Raw genomic sequence first — 17987 nt, 5'->3', positions numbered from 1 at the left:
TGGCTGGATGGATGGTTGGCTGGATTTATGGATGGATGGATGGATGGCTGGCTGGCTGGCTGGATGGATGGATGGATGGATGGATGGCTGGATGGATGTCTTGTCAGAACTTGATAATTACTGAAGCTATGGCTTTCTGAAATATTTAAGATTGTTCAAGCTGAAAATTAAAGTTTTAATCTTGTTTTAGTCGTGTATCAATTTCCTGCTTGATAAAAAGTAAAAAACTATGAATGTGCTGAAACTCTATTTCCATAGTATGAAGTGAGATAACTCCATACTAAGAGAAGTTAACTTGAATATTCACATGGAGCAAAATAAAGTGTTTTTTTAAATATGAACAGAGCACGTTTGGGTGGGGAAAATATATATATCTTAAAAAATAGAAAAAAAATTGGGGTTAACACAATGAGAGTTAACTGGAATATATTTTGTAAAGATAAAAAGGCATAATTATAACAGTTTCCCTGGCTGTCAGTTTATAAGACGGGAGGTTGATGATCATAAGCAGGACTGCCTGAGTGATTCTGAGCACGGCTGAATGAAGATCATTGATATGCTGCTGCTGCAGACTAATTAACGAATCAATAAGCTGACAAGAGCGCGAGGTATTGAACGTGAAACGGCTCCAACAGTGAGGGGTTTTTGATGAAGCGATGGTATACTCCATCCTTTTTGTTTCTCAGCTGATTAGAATATGAAGAACTACGAAAAAAGTTAATTATCTCCGAAATATGGTTATTTTTGCAGTCAGCTCATAAATGTAACAATTTTCTTTTATTGAGCGTTTCTTACAAAGAAAATGCTCAGTTTTGTGTAGTTAATGACATGCAAAACAAAACTGGATTTCTTCAGCTGAGGGGAGCTTAAAACATAATGAATCTTGATCGTTTTCCAGTGAAAAGCATCAAATGAGCCTCGTGGAGCTGAGTGGGCCCTTTTGTAGGCAATTTCAACAGTGTACTGATGAAAGGACGTAATCAGATTCTCAGCCCTGCTTCATTTAAATGTAGTTTTGTCTTTCTTCAATCACAGCCATTTACTCCTATATGAGAAAAGTAAGCGTAGGTGCACTTTAACGTGTCAGTCAATGACAATGATGAAGTGTTAAGATGAACACAGCCTCCAGATTTCTGTAGGGGTGGGAAAAGGTAGGTGGCATAGTTGCATTAAAACAAGACGACAGCAAATTATAGTTAGAAAAAGACTATACTGCAGTGCATTTAAATATATATGAAGGTTTAGTTTTAAGTACATCTAAAACGTTTACACGCCTCATAGGAATGAGATGAGAAGCTGAAGTTCTAGAAGCCGACCTGTTTGACGAGCTTTCATCGCTGCACTGGCCTCATTCATCACTTCTATGTGTAATCAGTGAAATCAGGAAATTATCAAGCATTCAAGAGCAAAATCTGAACCCCAGCATTAAAAAAAAACTGTCCTGCGTTGATTTCAGGGATGCAGCTGATAAGTTTTTGTTCATTTCTAAAATAATTTTTTTTTTAAACTACAGAAACAAATTGCACTTTTTGGAGTAATGTTCAGGAACGTTACTGACGTTTATCTGAATCTTATACTGAAGTGTTTTGGTACATTGACTGCCACAAAACAAATGTAGATTTTCAAGGATACCGGTAAATAAAATGGGTAACTCATACAGACAAAGATTATGATTAAATAAATCAAAGGTGCTTTCTGTAAACCTTAATTTGTACTAGATTATGTACTTTATACCCATTCTTCACATGGCAACAACTCAAATGTTCGTTTCACAACTGCTTGGCAATTTTACGTTAATAATACTAAATGAATGGCTGCAAAAATAAACACTAAGCGCGAGTTTATTTATATTATCTATGCTTTAAACTAGGGATGTTACAATATTATTGGTATCGGCCGATATTAGCATTAAAGTTAAATATCGGACATCGGCCATTCCATCAAAATAACTCACCGATATAAAAGACGCTGTTTTTGTTTGACAACCCAGTGACAAGGATGCCCTTGCTACATCATTCCCAGTCAGAGATTTTTTTCTAACATAACCTTACCCGAGTTACAAGCCGTCATTTCTGACGTCATTGAGAAGCTAACAGCCGATAGCACTTGGGTGAGTTTTACCACAGACATTTGGACGTCAAGCGTTAGCCCCGTTAGCATGATTAGTTTTACAGCTCAATGGATAGATAAAAACTTTGAACTTATAAAGGCTGTCCTTCATGCACAGGATCCATCACTGCAGCTATAGGAACCTGGAACAAGCCTCCACAAGTGAGACAGCATCGCAGGTGACTAATGCTAATAAATAATATTTAACACTTTTCATTTAATATAAGTTAAAGTGCTATGCTTATCATATGGCTGTTACTGAATATATGTCACCCGCTCTTACAGCTGTTGCACAATTTTTGTAGCAAATAAGCCTAAATAAGAGAGAAGGCTATGTTCTGACAAAGGAATGTATACTAAAAATATCGGTATCAGTTATTGACCAAATAAGTTTTAAAATATCGGCCAAAAATCCAATATCGTGCGTCCCTACTTTAAACATATATATTACTGACAGGTAGGAATGAGCGATATAAACTGTACATGGTAGAAACGATAGAAATTTAGCCTACGATATAGATCTGTCTTCTACTGGCTAACCGCAGTAACGCTGTGTCTGATGTAAAATCAAAGTTGTCAGTTCAATCGTTACTTTTTTGGTTGAAAACTGTGCATAAATGGTGTTCAAGTGTAAAATCAGAGCTGTCAGATGTAATCGTTACTTTTTTTTAGTTGAAAACTGTGCGTAAGTGGCGTTAAAGTCTTTTCTTCGAGAGCTAAGTAGCGAAGCTACAAGCTAACTACAGCCGGCTTGCCGTAGTGTCGCCGTATTCTGACGCATGCGCAAAACGATGTGTTCCGTCGAAAGTTTTATTTTTTTTATTTTTCCCCATCGAAAGTTAAAGTAAGCGTTGGTCAGCTTTAGAGAAACCTGCTCTCTGATCTGTGAAAAGAACGCTGTGTTGTGTGATTTTACTGCGAGACCCTCTGGTCAAAGCCACAGACTCATTTTGTGTCAGCTCTCCATTAAAGCAGAAGGAGGCGCCCACTAGAGGGTTGGAGGGTGAAGTGTTTCAGTGTAAAATGCTGCTCTGTTGCTGTTCATTTATTAAGTAAGACTGGAAACTGTTAAGTTAACAACATATTATTTTGTTTAAAACATATGGCTAAAACTACATTTTATATTTTTGCACTGTTTTGCGCTACAAGCAAGAAGCCTAATACTTGATCTGTTTATTATTTAAAAACTCTCTGGACCTAGTAGTGGAATTTTTTTAATTCAAAATATATGATAGCAAAAGGACACCCTATGCTTTTAAAAAAATTCCTATTAAGTTTTATACCCAAAACATATCGCGATATATATCGTTATCGCCACCCTTCACAATACATATCGTGATATGAATTTTATGCCATATCACACATTCCTACTGACAGGTAATAAATCCTGGCTAAAACACTCCCCAGAGATCCAGTAACTTACCCTTTCCAGTTAGAGTGTTGGGTTTTGACGCCATGGCTTTGCAGTAATGTCTTCTGCAGTTCTCCAACCAACTCTCCTCACTCACTGGTTCTTTTGAAGAAGCTAGAAATGAGCTGATCTCACAATCTATAGATCAAGAAAAAAAGTACAAATAAGTAAAGTCCCTTTCACTTGTAAGGATTTATGAGGCAAGAGTCAGGACGCTGTCATTTTTCTTTAGGCTGCTCCCATCTTCAGGGGACGCCGCAGCAAGGGAACTCAAAGATTTGGCAGTCGTTTAACACCAGAGGTTCGAACCTGCAACCTCAGGATTACAAGACTGTGGCGCTGACCACTGAGCTACCACAGCCAGCAGAGTCAGGGCAAACAAACTGGATAAACAAAATTAAAATAAAATCAATCGGTTCCTATAAATTAAATTGAATTGAATGTGCAGGTATGCATTTAAAAGAAAACGAGGATAATGTTTCTCTTACCTTGTGAGTTATTGTGCGAGTCCTGTGGGTTCAAAATGTAGCAGGGAGGTGGAGGAAAGCATAAAAACATGGGCCAGGGGTAAGGATGCTCTCCCTGCACCAAACAGACGTTCACATTATTATAATGTGACAAATATACAAATAAAACACCGCTGAATCACTTGTCCTTTTCAGACCTGCAGGATTCATCTCATTAACATCATCTTTGATTCTTAGCCTCACTGCTGTGGTTAGATAAATGTTAGGGCTGTTTTCTGTCTCAGTTGATTAAAAAAAAGAACCTGCAAACTAAACCGTGTGAAGTAAAGCAGAAAGATGACAACTAGTTCATTACCAAGCAACTCTTCTGAACTAACAGCTTGTGTTTCTGTGGAACCCACAGCTTTTCATTTTCATGCCAGAAATAAGCTCAACTTTTCACTCAGCTCATTGTAATTTAGCTAAAAAAAATTTTTGTGGTATTAAAAGTTTAAAACAATACGTTTTTTTAATTTATGATGAAATACTTCTCTAAGAGAGCTTTAAAAAATATGTTTGCAGGAAACGCAGTGAAGACTGAACACATTCTTCATGCCAATTTATGATGGGAGCAGCATGACATCTTACTTTACCTATTTTTCTAATTGTTTTTTTAAATAAATGCTTAATCCTTTCCAAACAGTCCTGTTTTACTAAATCAATGTAAATATATTTATATCAACCATTTCCTGCAGAATCAATAAAGTTCTATCTTATCTTATATATCTACAAAAACCTCTAATAAAGCGTTAATTAATTAAAGAGAAAAATAGATGCAATAGGTTTAGCAACTTTCTCAGCAGATGTCTATTCCCACATGTATTTAACAGCAGGAGATTTTTTTTAATCTAAGATGTTTTCTCACTAGTAAAAATGACGTGTTTGGGTATAACGCACATTGTTAAGGCAGGGTGTAGACGTACGCTGGGGAATATTCAGTGTTTTGTTTACAGCACATCAAGAAAGGCAGATAAGGCCTCCTGACTGACTGATAACAGCTTTTATACATCTTTTCAGGGGAACGAAACCGAAAGCAGAAAGCATTTTTTTTTTTTTTTAAGCAAGTGTCAGTAAATTATAGGAATTATTATCATATACACACATGGTCGTATTCAAATATTCGAGCGTTTTGCTAATCAGAGGCTTGCAGTGTTGTGGACATTTTCCAGTTTATATATGGGCCCCACAGAAAAATGTTAAAAGTGTTCCCAGATTTCTGCATCCTCTAAGAAAGCTCTGAACATGTTTTAAATCTGTGGTGAATGGAGTTTACCGTAATTTCCAGTCTATAATCCGCTACTTTTTTCAGCCTTTGAACCTCATGGCTTATACAATGCTGCAGCTAATTTATGGATTGTTTTTCTTGGGCGAGCTAACGAGCGCTTCCTGCTGCCAAAATTTAGCTTTGTCACACCCAGGGAGGGGAGAACAGGGAAGGGGGAGGGAGCCTCTCCTGCATGATCAGAGCATGTGATGGGGGACTCCCCTGCATGCGCAGAGCAACTTTTGCTCCGCACAAGCTTGCAGCATGAGGAACATGAAGATAGCGATCAATGACTTCCTGGTAGGCTACTGTATATATTTATTTACCAGCCGTGTTAAAGGAATTGTTCAGAAAAAAAAAAGTTTACTGTACGTATTTGTGCATGTGTATTTAATTAGAAGTTTTAAAAATCTTTCTGTGTAAATATCTCATGTTACAATGTGAACACCCACGGCTTATACACAAGTGCAGCTTATAAATATACAATTTTTATTTTGTGTTGATGTTATTTTTTTATTTTTATTTTATTTTTTTTATTTAGTGTGCGTGGCTTATATTCAGGTGCACTCTATAGTCCGGAAATGTGTACTAATTATTTGGCCTTGGTGTCCTCAGGCTGTTTCTGTGAGTAGCAAGTCGGTCATCTGGCCAAAAACATTTGACTGTTATACACGATGATTGATTGTTTTGGACAGATGAGGCCTTTTGCACGTGTTAAAAGCCTGCTTCTGAGATTCCAACAGGAGGTTTGCTTGAAACACAGCAATGAAGGGACAGTTCTGGTTGGCAGGCCACAGACTGATGAAGTCTTCCGGATGGAAGACGAAACGTTTCTCCCTTAAAGAAACTGGTCCAGATGAAATGATTTAACCGTCTTTTGGTAATTAGTACCGTTACATTTAGGCTATACCAAATAATATTTTAGTTATAAAAGTGTATATTGTTGTGTTTTTATGGGGGTTAGGCTTGGAGACATTAACCTCCTAGGACCTGACATCCACATATGCAAGAGTCCGGGTCTTAGGAGGTTAAACGTGTAGTTATTTATTATTATCTAGTTTTTGTCTTCTCTCGTGCACAGGGGAAATAAAACTGACAGTCTAAGAAACAACTTTTTTAAACTTGATATTTTTTATTGTTTAGAAAAATACTTTTATAACACACACAAAGAAAATGCCTGTAATAACTCCTGTTTTAACATGGACTGCAGTTCTTGTCTCTCCCAGAGTGAATTCTTTAAACTTGTTACGCAGACTTTACAGAAATTTAACAGAAAAAATAAAATAAAATGTGAAACATTTGTTCTGTAGAAAACACTCTCTAAACTAATTTGCACTCTCCTCTTTAGAAATCTCTTTAATGTCATTTCCTTGACCTCAGTATGAATTAGTTCCTGGTTTGGGATCAGCATAAACAAAACCTAAATAATTGATTTCAATCCGGCGACACGCTGGATAAATAAGGCTGCGTGCTTCAAACGATGACGGAGGCACTCTTGGTAACAGTGAGACTTTCATTTGCAATTACCAATAATAGAAGTGCAGAATAGGAAACAGTGGATGGATTAATGCTTGGATCAAGAGCACAAGGGTTGTTGAGTTTGTGGTCTTAAAAATAGTGAAGGGGCAGATTACAGATGAACCATTTAGTCAATTAGATACTGAAAAACACAGGAGCAAGGGCAGTTTGTTTCATCAGAAAGGTTTTTGCACTACACTCTGACAGAAAAACAAAATGTAGAAAAACACCTGACAGTCATAAGTGTCTGTTTCCTTTAAGGTAGTATCTCTCTGGGCTGGGACTAGTTGGCAAATGACATTCATGAGAGAGAGAGGGTCTAAAGTGTCTCCAAATGTTTTTGATGGGTTGTGTAAGCTTGTCACTTTAGTTTTGAACATGTTCAAAAAACTAGTATAAAAAGTATTACCTCAAATTAGTCATGGTAGGCATGTCAGGAGTGCTACAATTGCATTTTGTCTCCTGCTATGAAAACTTTCCTCTGATGGGAAATAAGGCTACAGGCCTGAATGTCCCAATCTGTCCCATAATCCCATATCCAGCAGTCACTGTGCGAGAGGTGGGGGACACCCTGGACAGGTCGCAAGTCCATCACAGGGACACATAGAGACAAACGAGACAAACAACCATTCACTCTCCCACTCATCTAGGGACAATTTAGAGTTACCAATCAGTCTAACATGCATGTTTTTGGTCTGTGGGAGGAAACCGGAGTACCCGGAGAAAACCCACGCATGCACGGAGAGAACATGCAAACTCCACCCAGAAAGGCCACCGGGCCGGGATTTGAACCAGGGACCTGCTTGCTGAGAGGCAGCAGCTCTATCAACTGTACCACCCGGTCTGAAAAGCATGCTGACGATTAGGCCCGTCATGATAATAAATTTTGCTGGGCGATTAATTGTCTCAGAATTTATTGCGATAAACGATAAGATTGTTTGAAATTGGACAATAATTAGTAATTATTGTCCAAATTAAGAAGAAATGTTGGTTAATTTGTTTTGAGTGTAGTACCTTTTTTGACCACTGGATAGCAGTATAAGACTATATGAAGGATGGATAGTGAGGGAGCGAGCAACGTGTCTCTTTAATAAAAATTAGAGGGAGGCCTCTTGACGTGACATGGGCTGTCTCTCATTCCTGTTTTCCGGTTCTCAAAATGGCTGACGCTCGGTGTGGTTTGAGCTCTTTAGCATAGCATTTGTCACACAAAGCTTTTAATAAAAAAAAATCAGTAAACAAGTTCTCAGCTTTTTTTTTCAGAGAAAAACAAGTTTTTAGACGAAGGTGCGGGTTTCAAAAATGAATTTTGGAGCTTCAACATGACAGAGGTATTTTCCTGAGGTCGGCCTGTTAGCTTAGCTCGTAGCTTAGCTTCTTAGCTTAGCTGCTTTTAACGATACAAAAAAGCGATTTTGGACGATTAAAAGGGATTTTAAAGAGAAAAGAGAACGGGAGGGGTCAGTGAAGAACACCAGAGTTGAGTCTTTTGTCATCCAGTGTCTTCAGCAGAAAGAGAGAGACACGAAGAAAAAATAAAGCCGATAAATCAAAATGAGTTTGATCATTTTCATTTATCGTGCGATTAATTGTTTATCGTAACAGGCCTACTGATGATGAATAAATATTGTTGGAAAAACCGGTCCAAATCTGCTTATCTTTTTTTTAAAAGTGCAGAATTGAAAATTTGTCTTTTATTTTCTTGCAATCTACATCCAATTTTGAGTTGCCAGCTAGTTGCAATCCAATAAGATACTCCCTTTAGGAGTCGCCACAGCAAACCATCAGCATCAATCTCACCCAGCATCCTCCTCTGTCACAACAGCCCTCCTCCTTCACTCCACACTTTACCTCTTCTCTGTGGTCATTTCATCCTCCCTGGTTGCTCCATATTCCAATATATCCATTATATCTCCCCTGCACATGTCCTCGCCTTAAACCGGACTGTCCTTCCTAATCCTGTCTGTTTTGGTGACTACTGATAAAAATGTTCAAATCTTCAGCTCTGCCTCCTGTCATGTTATTATTGCCACAGTCTCCAAGCCATATTGTTATGAAAATAAGATCCAATGATGGGTGTTCTGAGATGCCCTCATTAGCTGTAACAGCACTGCCATGTGTAGAGCGTGTCTGCTCAGTTTGATGTTGGGTCATGCTGACAGCTTGCAGAGAAAACAGAGCTGCTGCTGGCCTTGCCTTTTTCTTTATAAGCTTGTTTTAAAGGCATTGTCTTACAATCTGAGATTATACTAATTCTGCTGCTTGGACTCTTCTTATCCCTGAGATTTTTCTACTTGTTTTGTAAAAAAACTGATAAAAATCAGCAAAGTGGATCTTTTATTATTTCTATGACACAAGTCTCACTACCATCTTGTAGAGTCCCAAAAGTATAAACTAAAAGGTCTTGATGTTGTTCGACTTCACAGTAAGTCTATTTACAGTTACCATCAATCTTCTTTTTCTGAGTTATGGCTCCAAAATGTAGCCAGATTGTAAAGCTACACTGAGGCTGAAAATGAGATATGCATTTGTTACATTTAGTCTGATTTTTATGTTGTGATGCCTCAACCTCAAATAAAAGGTTCCAGATTTGAGAAAAATATGTAAAAATTTCTAGACATTTAATGTCGAAATAATACTAAGCAGCTGGATTGTGTGAGATTCAGAGTAAAAAAATATTCAGAAGTAGTAATTTACTTGTTGCTTATTTGGTTTAAACTAATCATCGTTTCAAAACAAGTCAAAAGTTAGAAAGATAAGTAAAGACACTAGAAATGTTGTTTTTGCTTTTTCCAACAATGGTCTCGGGAAATCTACCAACTAGCTTCAATCCTATAAACGGATTACAGTAGTCCCTCGCTAGATTTGCGGTTCATTTTTCGCGGACTCGCTCTATCACTGTTTTTCAAAGTAAGATTGGACATGACACACAATTGGCTGATTGATGGATGAGCTGCACGACTGGAATGGAATTTTTATTTAAAATAAATTATTTTAAATTATTTAGCACTTGCGTGCAGCCCAAGCTACAGTAGAAGCTTCCTCCTGCAGCTGATCAGCTGATCTTGACTCTGCCGCAAAGAAGTGGGCGTGGCCAAGATGGCAGAGTGCAGTGAAGGCAGGTAGCTGAAATCATGACATTCTGTGCTCTTTTAGAGCGTTTAGAAACAATGTTTAAAATATTGCAAGAGTGTGGGAAGGGTTTAAAACGCCTTTACCGTAATTTCCCCTGTAAAACTTAGATTGTCATCGGAAGAACCGTGTAATCTGGTGAAGTTTGAGATTAAAAACAAAGCTGACCTCCTGCAGGCGTCGTGCAGGAAGCCTCCTCTCAGACGGACCTCCAACCACATTAACTCGAACCAACACGTGATTCCTCTCGACTGACAAACTGTCGATGATGATCGCCCTTTGGAGGAGAGAAAAAACATCTTATTAACCTTTATTCGAACAGAGAACACATGTAGATTAGCTAGCATTTAATTTTAAAAAAAGGTTAAACAAAAGTAAAAACGTGAAAATAGATAAAGAGACTGGACTTCTCATTAGAGAAGCAAATGACCTTCATAAGACAATACAAAAGAATAAAAAATAGGGGAAATTACTTAGATCACTTTATGAAAATGAATCTGCAGTAACAGGAATGCTTTCTGATGGCAAGGACAAGAGTATTAAAGACTCAATCTGTTCAGTTTTTTAACTATAAAATGATATAATTCTCATTAATTCTGAATTTTCTAAAACTCTACAATTGTGTCACTGACGCGAGGAGGTTAGAAAAAGAGAGGACAGTTAGAATTTCAGGTAAGGTCAAAACTTTTCAGAGTAAAAAGGTACTTTAGGATTGAAAGGCATTGGTTTCTTGTAGCTGAGGCAATCTGAACTTGAAATCAAGGACACCATTTTCTTGTACAGTTCTTTTACCAAAAACCAGTCTGCCACAAAATGTTACTGCACTTTGCTGGGGAAAAAATCATGACGGTCCTCATGACTCAACTGGAAATTCTGGTGTCATCAACGTTTAAAAAAAAAAAAGTCAAACAAATAGAGAACAAGGAGCAGGACAGAGGAAGAATTACTACAAAAATACAGTAAGGTAAGTCAAAGCTTAGATACCAGAAAAGAACATAAAAAATTTAAAAATATATATAGAAAAAACAGGCTAGAGTAGATGTCAATGATGAGAGCGAGAATATCAGGTCAGGAACTGGGAGGACAAGGAGCAAATCATCATCCTCCAAAATGGAGGCAGCACTCAGACATGCGATGTGAGTGAGCATTTCAGGACCATTTCTATTTGTAACAAAAGTGTCTGCCATTACCAGGAGGAAAGTGGTCTTCAACACACTTTCATAAATGGCCTTTTCACTTTCTTTATGCTTTATTTCCTCATTTTGTTTGACAAGGCAAACAAACAATTTCTCATCTTGAGATATGACTAAATTCAAGTGTTCTGTCATGTCAAAATGACTCACAGAGGCAAAAAAAAAAACTTTACTGAATGAGGTGAACACGAAACAACTGACACTTTGAAAGGTCTACAAGCACTTACCATAATTTTCAGACTAAGCTGCTATTTTTTCATGCACTTTGAACACTGTGGATAATGCTCTGGCTAATTAATGGATTTTTTTGTTTGTTTGTTTTAAACGGGCTAACGAGCTTCATGCCATCAAAACATTTAGCCTCGTAACACCTGCGTGCTCACATAACTGCCCAAAACATGTTTCTCTTGGGGGTGGGATCCTCGTGACTCAATGAGACTACCTGTATAAATAAAGGTAAAAAAAAAACAGGCCACAGTGAACCAAAAAACTTGGTTTCGTTGGTCTACTGGGAAGGGGAGGAGCTTACACAGGGAAGCAGGAAGTTTACTGCAGCTTCTCAGACTGACGAAGTCTTCTGGATAAAAGACAAAACGTTTCAACAAGAATCTGTCCAGAGGTCTTGACTTAACTTTGTTAGACTTCCTGATAGGCTACTGTATTTATTTATTTTTTTAACCAGTCGTGCCACAGGCAGTGTTCAGCATTATTATTTTTTTTTTTACTGTAGTACTTGTGTATGCTACCGGTATGTATTTAATTAAAAGTGTTTATTTGTATATCTTTCTGTGTAAATATTCATGTAACAACGTGGACATATACATAAATGCAGCCTATATATGTTTTTTATTTTAATTAAATAGTGGGCGTGGCTTATATTCAGGTGCGCTCGATAGTCTGGAAGTTACAGTATTTAAAGTTTATTCTGATTTGAATAGCTTAAACATGTAAAGACAGTAGACGTGAGCTAAAATCTTTAGAAATGCTACAAGTAATAATTTGACCTTTTCAGTGAGCATTTTATTATTTTTTTAAACAAAACTAAATGTTTTATACAAGCGTGCTCTGTATTTTTAGAAAGCCTCACAAACTCAATACAGTGAAATGGCAGTAATTATTGATTACAAACATCAAAACATAGCCTCGCCACCATCAATTTTCAGGTAAGCGTTTGTGCCTTCATACCCGTCCGTGGTGTCTGGGTCAGGCACGTTCTCCCTCTGGCTCTGCAGCAGCATGGAGCAGATGTTATACTGGCTCTCCAGCAGCAGGAAGGAGTCCAGACAGCAGCAGAGCACACCGAGAAGTCTGCAGCGATGCACACCAAAACAAACAAGCAAAAAACAAAGACACTGAATTACAGAGGACTGGCAGGCTGAGATACTGCAGCAGAACAGGATTACAGAGAATTATAAACCTTAATTCAGTACTGCAGGGTCGAACCATATAAGCAAAGACCCCATTAGGACTCTGGTTTTTGTCTCCCCCAGCCTTCTGTAGGCAAGTACTAGGTCAGCCAACAATTCCTCCACGCCAGCTTGTCAAAGCCAATTGAAGGCTTTGTTAGGTAGGAACCCTTGGGAAAACTTTCATGCTTCGTTTTCAGTTGCTGGTAATGACACCAGGCTCCAACAGGCAGATAAGCTCCAGCAGCGTTTTTAAATATTAAAGCAGCAGAAAAAAAAAAAAACCTAAGAAGCAAAGCAAGCCCCGTGGTTTAGACCAGCATCCTTGACTTGTAGAGATTAAAATTATGTTATAAATATTAAACACGCACACTCTTAGCTGGCGGACTTGCTTCAGCCTTTCCATCTTGTGTGATCAAATATAACAAGATTACATTCGCACTTTGTGGGATCGTACTATGGTCCTTTTGTGACTATACAGACTTTTGAGAACTGGAATGTTTGAGCCAAAAATAATTTAGCATTAACTTGACTTATAATTTTGAAAAACCTATAGACGTAAAAAATATATATGTTGAAGCATAGTTTTATTTAATGTAAGTACTAGAGACTGACCGATATATCGATAGGGCCGATATGGTCGTTTGGGAACATATTGGTGATATTTGGCCCATTATGTACCAATATAAATAATTCTGATTTTCACCAGTAATATGATGGGAACGAGTCATGTCCTTACTTGCAAATGGTGTAATTGTATAATGTATCCAGCAGAGGGTGCATGTGGACTACTTTCAAGGCACGACCTTGCTGCACACTTGACACACACCACAGCCGAAGAAGGGAGCAGCTAAATACTGTGTAGTGTATTTTGCTGAACAGAGCATGGTAAGTTTATTTGTAAATGATCTGTAAAATAAAATAAAAATCAACAATAATAAATTCTCTTCAATCCTCCAATCTGCTTGTTATTAGCGACGTGCCTCTCAAGTTAGCGAGCTAACTTTTAGCATAGGCTATTACCTTGTAAAACTTCATCCAGAACAATAAATCTAATGTGGCGATAAAATATATCAGTGTTAGTAACGTTATTTATTTCATCCTCAGTGAAATGCAATGCTTGTTTGAAATCTTAAATTCTCTACAAAGAAAAATAAACTCTGCTGCAGTCAATTCTAATTAGACCTTCACCATACATGACTGACTGTTTAACAACGAACAGTGAAGGGCGTTTCTTTGTTTAATTTATATATTTTTAACACGTTTAATAACTTCATGGTGAATAGTGGAGGATAGAAAATGTGAACACACATTTGGAAGACTGTTTCAAGACTTCAAGTGTTAAAACAGGTTTAAAAGCTGTTTACTTAGATTCTTGGGGGTGGACAAAGCTCAAATATTTTCAACCATTATATCGGTTTATTGCAATAGCATGCCCCTCCCAATATTGGAATCAGCGATAGCCAAAATTTCCATATCGGCCGTGGCTTTAGAATGTACTACTACTAGTCTGTTTAGTGCCAGATCTTGATTTTGAATTATACTGAGTGATAAATAAATAACAGAACAACTAATGTAGTTAAAGGTGAAAAAAACACACATTTCCTCTGACTGTATGAAAATTGTACTGCATTACATGCCAATTAGAAATATTTATGTGTGTGATGTATAAGAAGCATAAGTATCTAGTTAATGTAATACAGTAGTCCCTCGTTTATCATTGAGTTTAGGGGACCACGCCCCACGGTAAGTGAAAAACCATGAAGAAGAGGGGATACAGTAGTCCAAGTTAAAGTTCATGTAAACTTAATTGTCATTACCATCTCATGTACATGAGATTTATATTTATATATACAGTATATTAAGGCTTTATAGACCCTGCCCACAATATTCTCAACAATGTTTCTAAACTCTAAAGGCTATTTAAATTTAAATTGTAGAGAAGTGAAATGCAGCAGGACAGCAAAGGGTTAACCCTTCACGAAGTAGCTACAGCAGGAGGAGAAATGGGCGCGTGGCAGAGAGAGGAGGGAGCTTCTTCCTGCACCCATGGGCTGCACACAGGTGCTAAATCATTTAAAATAATTTATTTTAAATAAACAATCCATGGCTTGTCCATCAATCAGGCAATTGTGTGTCATGTCCAATCTTACTTTGAAAAAACGCAAAAGAGCGAGTCTGCGAAATTCGAACCGCGACGTAGCGAGGGACTACTGTATATTTTCCAGATTACAGTTGTTTGGTGAATGGTCCTGCACTTTCCATTGTATTCTTAAGGTTTTGCACGAGCGCTACATCTATGCTGTGTGTAAAAGTGTCAGTGTGCAAGAATAAGTGCTTCTTTAAAAGTCAAGGATGAGATACTGGGTCAGCATTGCCTCTAACCTGCTAGTTAATTGTTAGAAAAATACAAATATGTGAAATGTGACTTTTTTTTAAAAATAAAACAAAGATCAAGACTGTAGGAATGGAAAGCACAAATGTTATACTGTAAGATGTGCAGAATAAAGTCTGGCATTGTGCTGCTGAAAGAACCACAGTCCTCTTGGGAAAGATGTTGCTTTGCTGTAAGCATATAAGACCGATATATTCCTTTGCATCATTGGGATCTCAGTGCATATGCAGTGGGCACTGCTGGGAACCAAGGAACATTACAGATGTTGGCATTTACATCTGCTGTCTCAATGGTGTCATCTATAGCTGGTAGAACCCAACATCACTTTCTAAAAGGCAAGCTGACAACTCTGACAATGCACGGTTTATCTAAAAAAAACTGAACTTGGGTGTGATTCTGCACTGAATTCATATGAGGCTCTCTGCGTGCACAATATAAATGTGGCTTGCATTTCAGGATATACCAACAGACTGTGCTGAATGCCGATGTTTCTCTAATATAAAACCGAGCCTATGTGGCCTGTGTTAGGATGTCAATAATTATGTAGTGCCACCTAAGAACTTAAAGGTCACACTTACTGGAACATTTTCTAAATGACACAAACTCAGAAAGAAGAGCCTTCTGTGAATCTAATCAGTGTCAAACTATTTTCCAATGTATTAATGATCTCAATCTTATGAAAACAAAAAAAAAAACGTGTTTTTTATGCGTGCCTGTTAGATGAGATGCGTGTTTATACAGACAAAAAGCAGCAGCAGTAAGCTCCGTGTGTGTGTGTGTGTGTGTGTGAGGTGTTTTGGTTCTCTCCTTTGAAAAAGTCGCTCAGCGTTTCACGTGCCAGACAGTCACCGACTTCTTCCTGACTGACAACTCAACTCACTTTTCTAACAGCAGCGCAGCGAGAGGCTGAGTTTGTCGGGCCTTTTCACTTTCTACCAGAACCGAGCCTGCTTCTGTTTTCGTGAACAGATGGGAGGAGGGGTTCAGTTAGAGAAACTGTTTTTAACAGCAATAGCAACTGAATGTTTTCAAGTGCTTTTCAATCTTAAGATTAGATTTGCATCTTGTTAATTTACTGATCATGTATGATTATATTTCTTTTCCACTTTATTTTGTACCCTTATTGCATGCTTTAGTATTTATTTTATTTTTTTATTGCGAGTCAAATCGATTCTTCTCATCCAGAACATTTCAACATTGCATTGTTGACCTTGTGTTAACCCGCATATAACAAATAAAAAAACATAACGTGACATACCCCCCCCCCCATATATTCAAATGGGGGTCAACAAACCATCACGTCTTATTATCTGCAATAACTTTAGTATAAAAGTCATCTCAAGATACAAAAAAATACAATGATGTATTTACGTTCCCTCGTGTGAAAAGCAACAATTCATAACTCAAACATATCTGAGAGTTAGGATCATATTATTTTTATACTAGTACGTAAGTCAAGGTAAACTTTGAAGTTTTTAGTCCTTTTAGACAAATGGGTGCCTGACAACTAAAATTTCCACTGTATAAACCTTTCACTCATCCTCCGGCAGACGGTTCTGTTGTCAGGTTCGTGTGGTAAGAATGTCTCACCTCGTGAGTTTTTTGTTTTGCTCAACGTGACGTATCGCACGCAAAGATCCCATTACTTCAAACTCCCAATCCGAGAAGCATCACTATTAAATGGCACAACAAAACGGTATAGATACTAAATTTTAGTTTAATAAAGTAAAAGCAAGATGATTACGTAGTATTGTATGAAAAAAGTCAAAAGATAAGCAACAAATCTTCACATTATTTGTTTTAAATTTAGCGTTTCAAGCTTTTAATGTCTGTTGAGAAAACAAACTTCAGTCACTTTCTGCCTCAGTCAGTTGAGATTTTTTTTTCCTTTTACTGGAAAATGAATTTAATTTAGGAGCTTGGCCTGTTAATTATGCTGAACAAGACTGATCGCTTTATTTAAAGTTAAAAGATATGCATGAATTAAACCAAGCAATTATAACAGACGATTACTTCCTTGATGATGTGTCCGCATGCGTCACAAGATCCATGCAGGAACCAGTTGGAGGAAACCAGGAGTGATGTGCTTTTCAGTCACGCGCTGGGAAGATGCAAATGTTCCCCGTTTGATTTATTCGTTTGAAACAACTCAAGAAATGCAAACAGTCAGCAGCACGTCATATGTACCGATGAAACAGCTGCATGAACACATTTTAATTTATAATTTAACACAATTCACCAAATGTGGACAACAAAATCCACAGGTTTGTGTTAAAAAGCATGAAAGCCTCACAGCTGTCATAAAACTGTGATTATTTGAGGTAATCAGGAGTTTGTCTGATTAACCATCATAAACATTTTTATTTTACAATTGCTGGTTCAGCATTCATACCACTGTTTTCCTGGTTATAATTTATTCTGCATGGTTTTATGTCAAACCTTCTGCATGCTTTGTGCCGTTATCACTTTTCAAATATTACGTTCGGCTTGAATAGGAATAAAGCATTACAACTTAATATTTGTACTTTTCATACTTTTTCAATTCTACAACAGCATACTTGCTCTAGTTTTGTCTTCTTGTGCTTCTTTTAACTTTTATCTATTGTCTTGCTAATTTCAGCAGCTAGCTACGGTTTTACTATAAATAGCTTTTAGCTCCAGTTTTGCGCTTTTTAGCTTTTATTGTCTATCTTAAAATCTTTTTTTTTTTTTTAACTAACAATTCACCCAATTCATTCTTCACCTAATTTCAGCGCCGAGTGTTCCCACTGCCTTTTAAAAGAATGCAATTTTTCTAGTTGTTTCGTAGTTTGCTGTCATTTTTGTATAATTAAACAAATTAAATGTCACATTTCCAAATGCATCATTTGACAGAACGAACTACCTGATGGTCATTACCTCTATGTAAAGTGGGGAAAACTGGTTATTTTCATGACATCAATCAAAAGAAGGTTTTGGTGAAAAAAAGCCCAGAGAAGAGGGTGTTGAATAATTTAAATGGACAAATTGGTGACACATAAATGCAGATTTAAACTGTAAGCTGTGGTTCAACT

At 37.3% G+C, this 17987-nt stretch overlaps 1 protein-coding gene across 1 annotated transcript in view; it reads right to left on the bottom strand.

Moving 5' to 3' along the window:
• The window catches only part of tbc1d32 (TBC1 domain family, member 32), an 83952-nt gene that overhangs the window by 28768 nt on the left and 37197 nt on the right, over positions 1-17987 (bottom strand). The window contains exons 23-26 of the mRNA XM_037685646.1: positions 12319-12441; positions 10109-10217; positions 4009-4102; positions 3533-3658 (exon numbers count right to left, since the gene is read on the bottom strand). Of these exons, the coding sequence (XP_037541574.1) occupies positions 3533-3658; positions 4009-4102; positions 10109-10217; positions 12319-12441 (452 nt within the window). The remainder of the gene's footprint in view (positions 1-3532; positions 3659-4008; positions 4103-10108; positions 10218-12318; positions 12442-17987) is intronic.

This window comes from Nematolebias whitei, chromosome 12, assembly GCF_014905685.2.
Source record: "Nematolebias whitei isolate Nwh7 chromosome 12, NemWhi1, whole genome shotgun sequence".
Lineage (NCBI taxonomy): Eukaryota > Metazoa > Chordata > Actinopteri > Cyprinodontiformes > Rivulidae > Nematolebias > Nematolebias whitei.
Note: the sequence above shows the minus strand (reverse complement) of the source record. Positions and strands in the feature narration are given on the sequence as shown.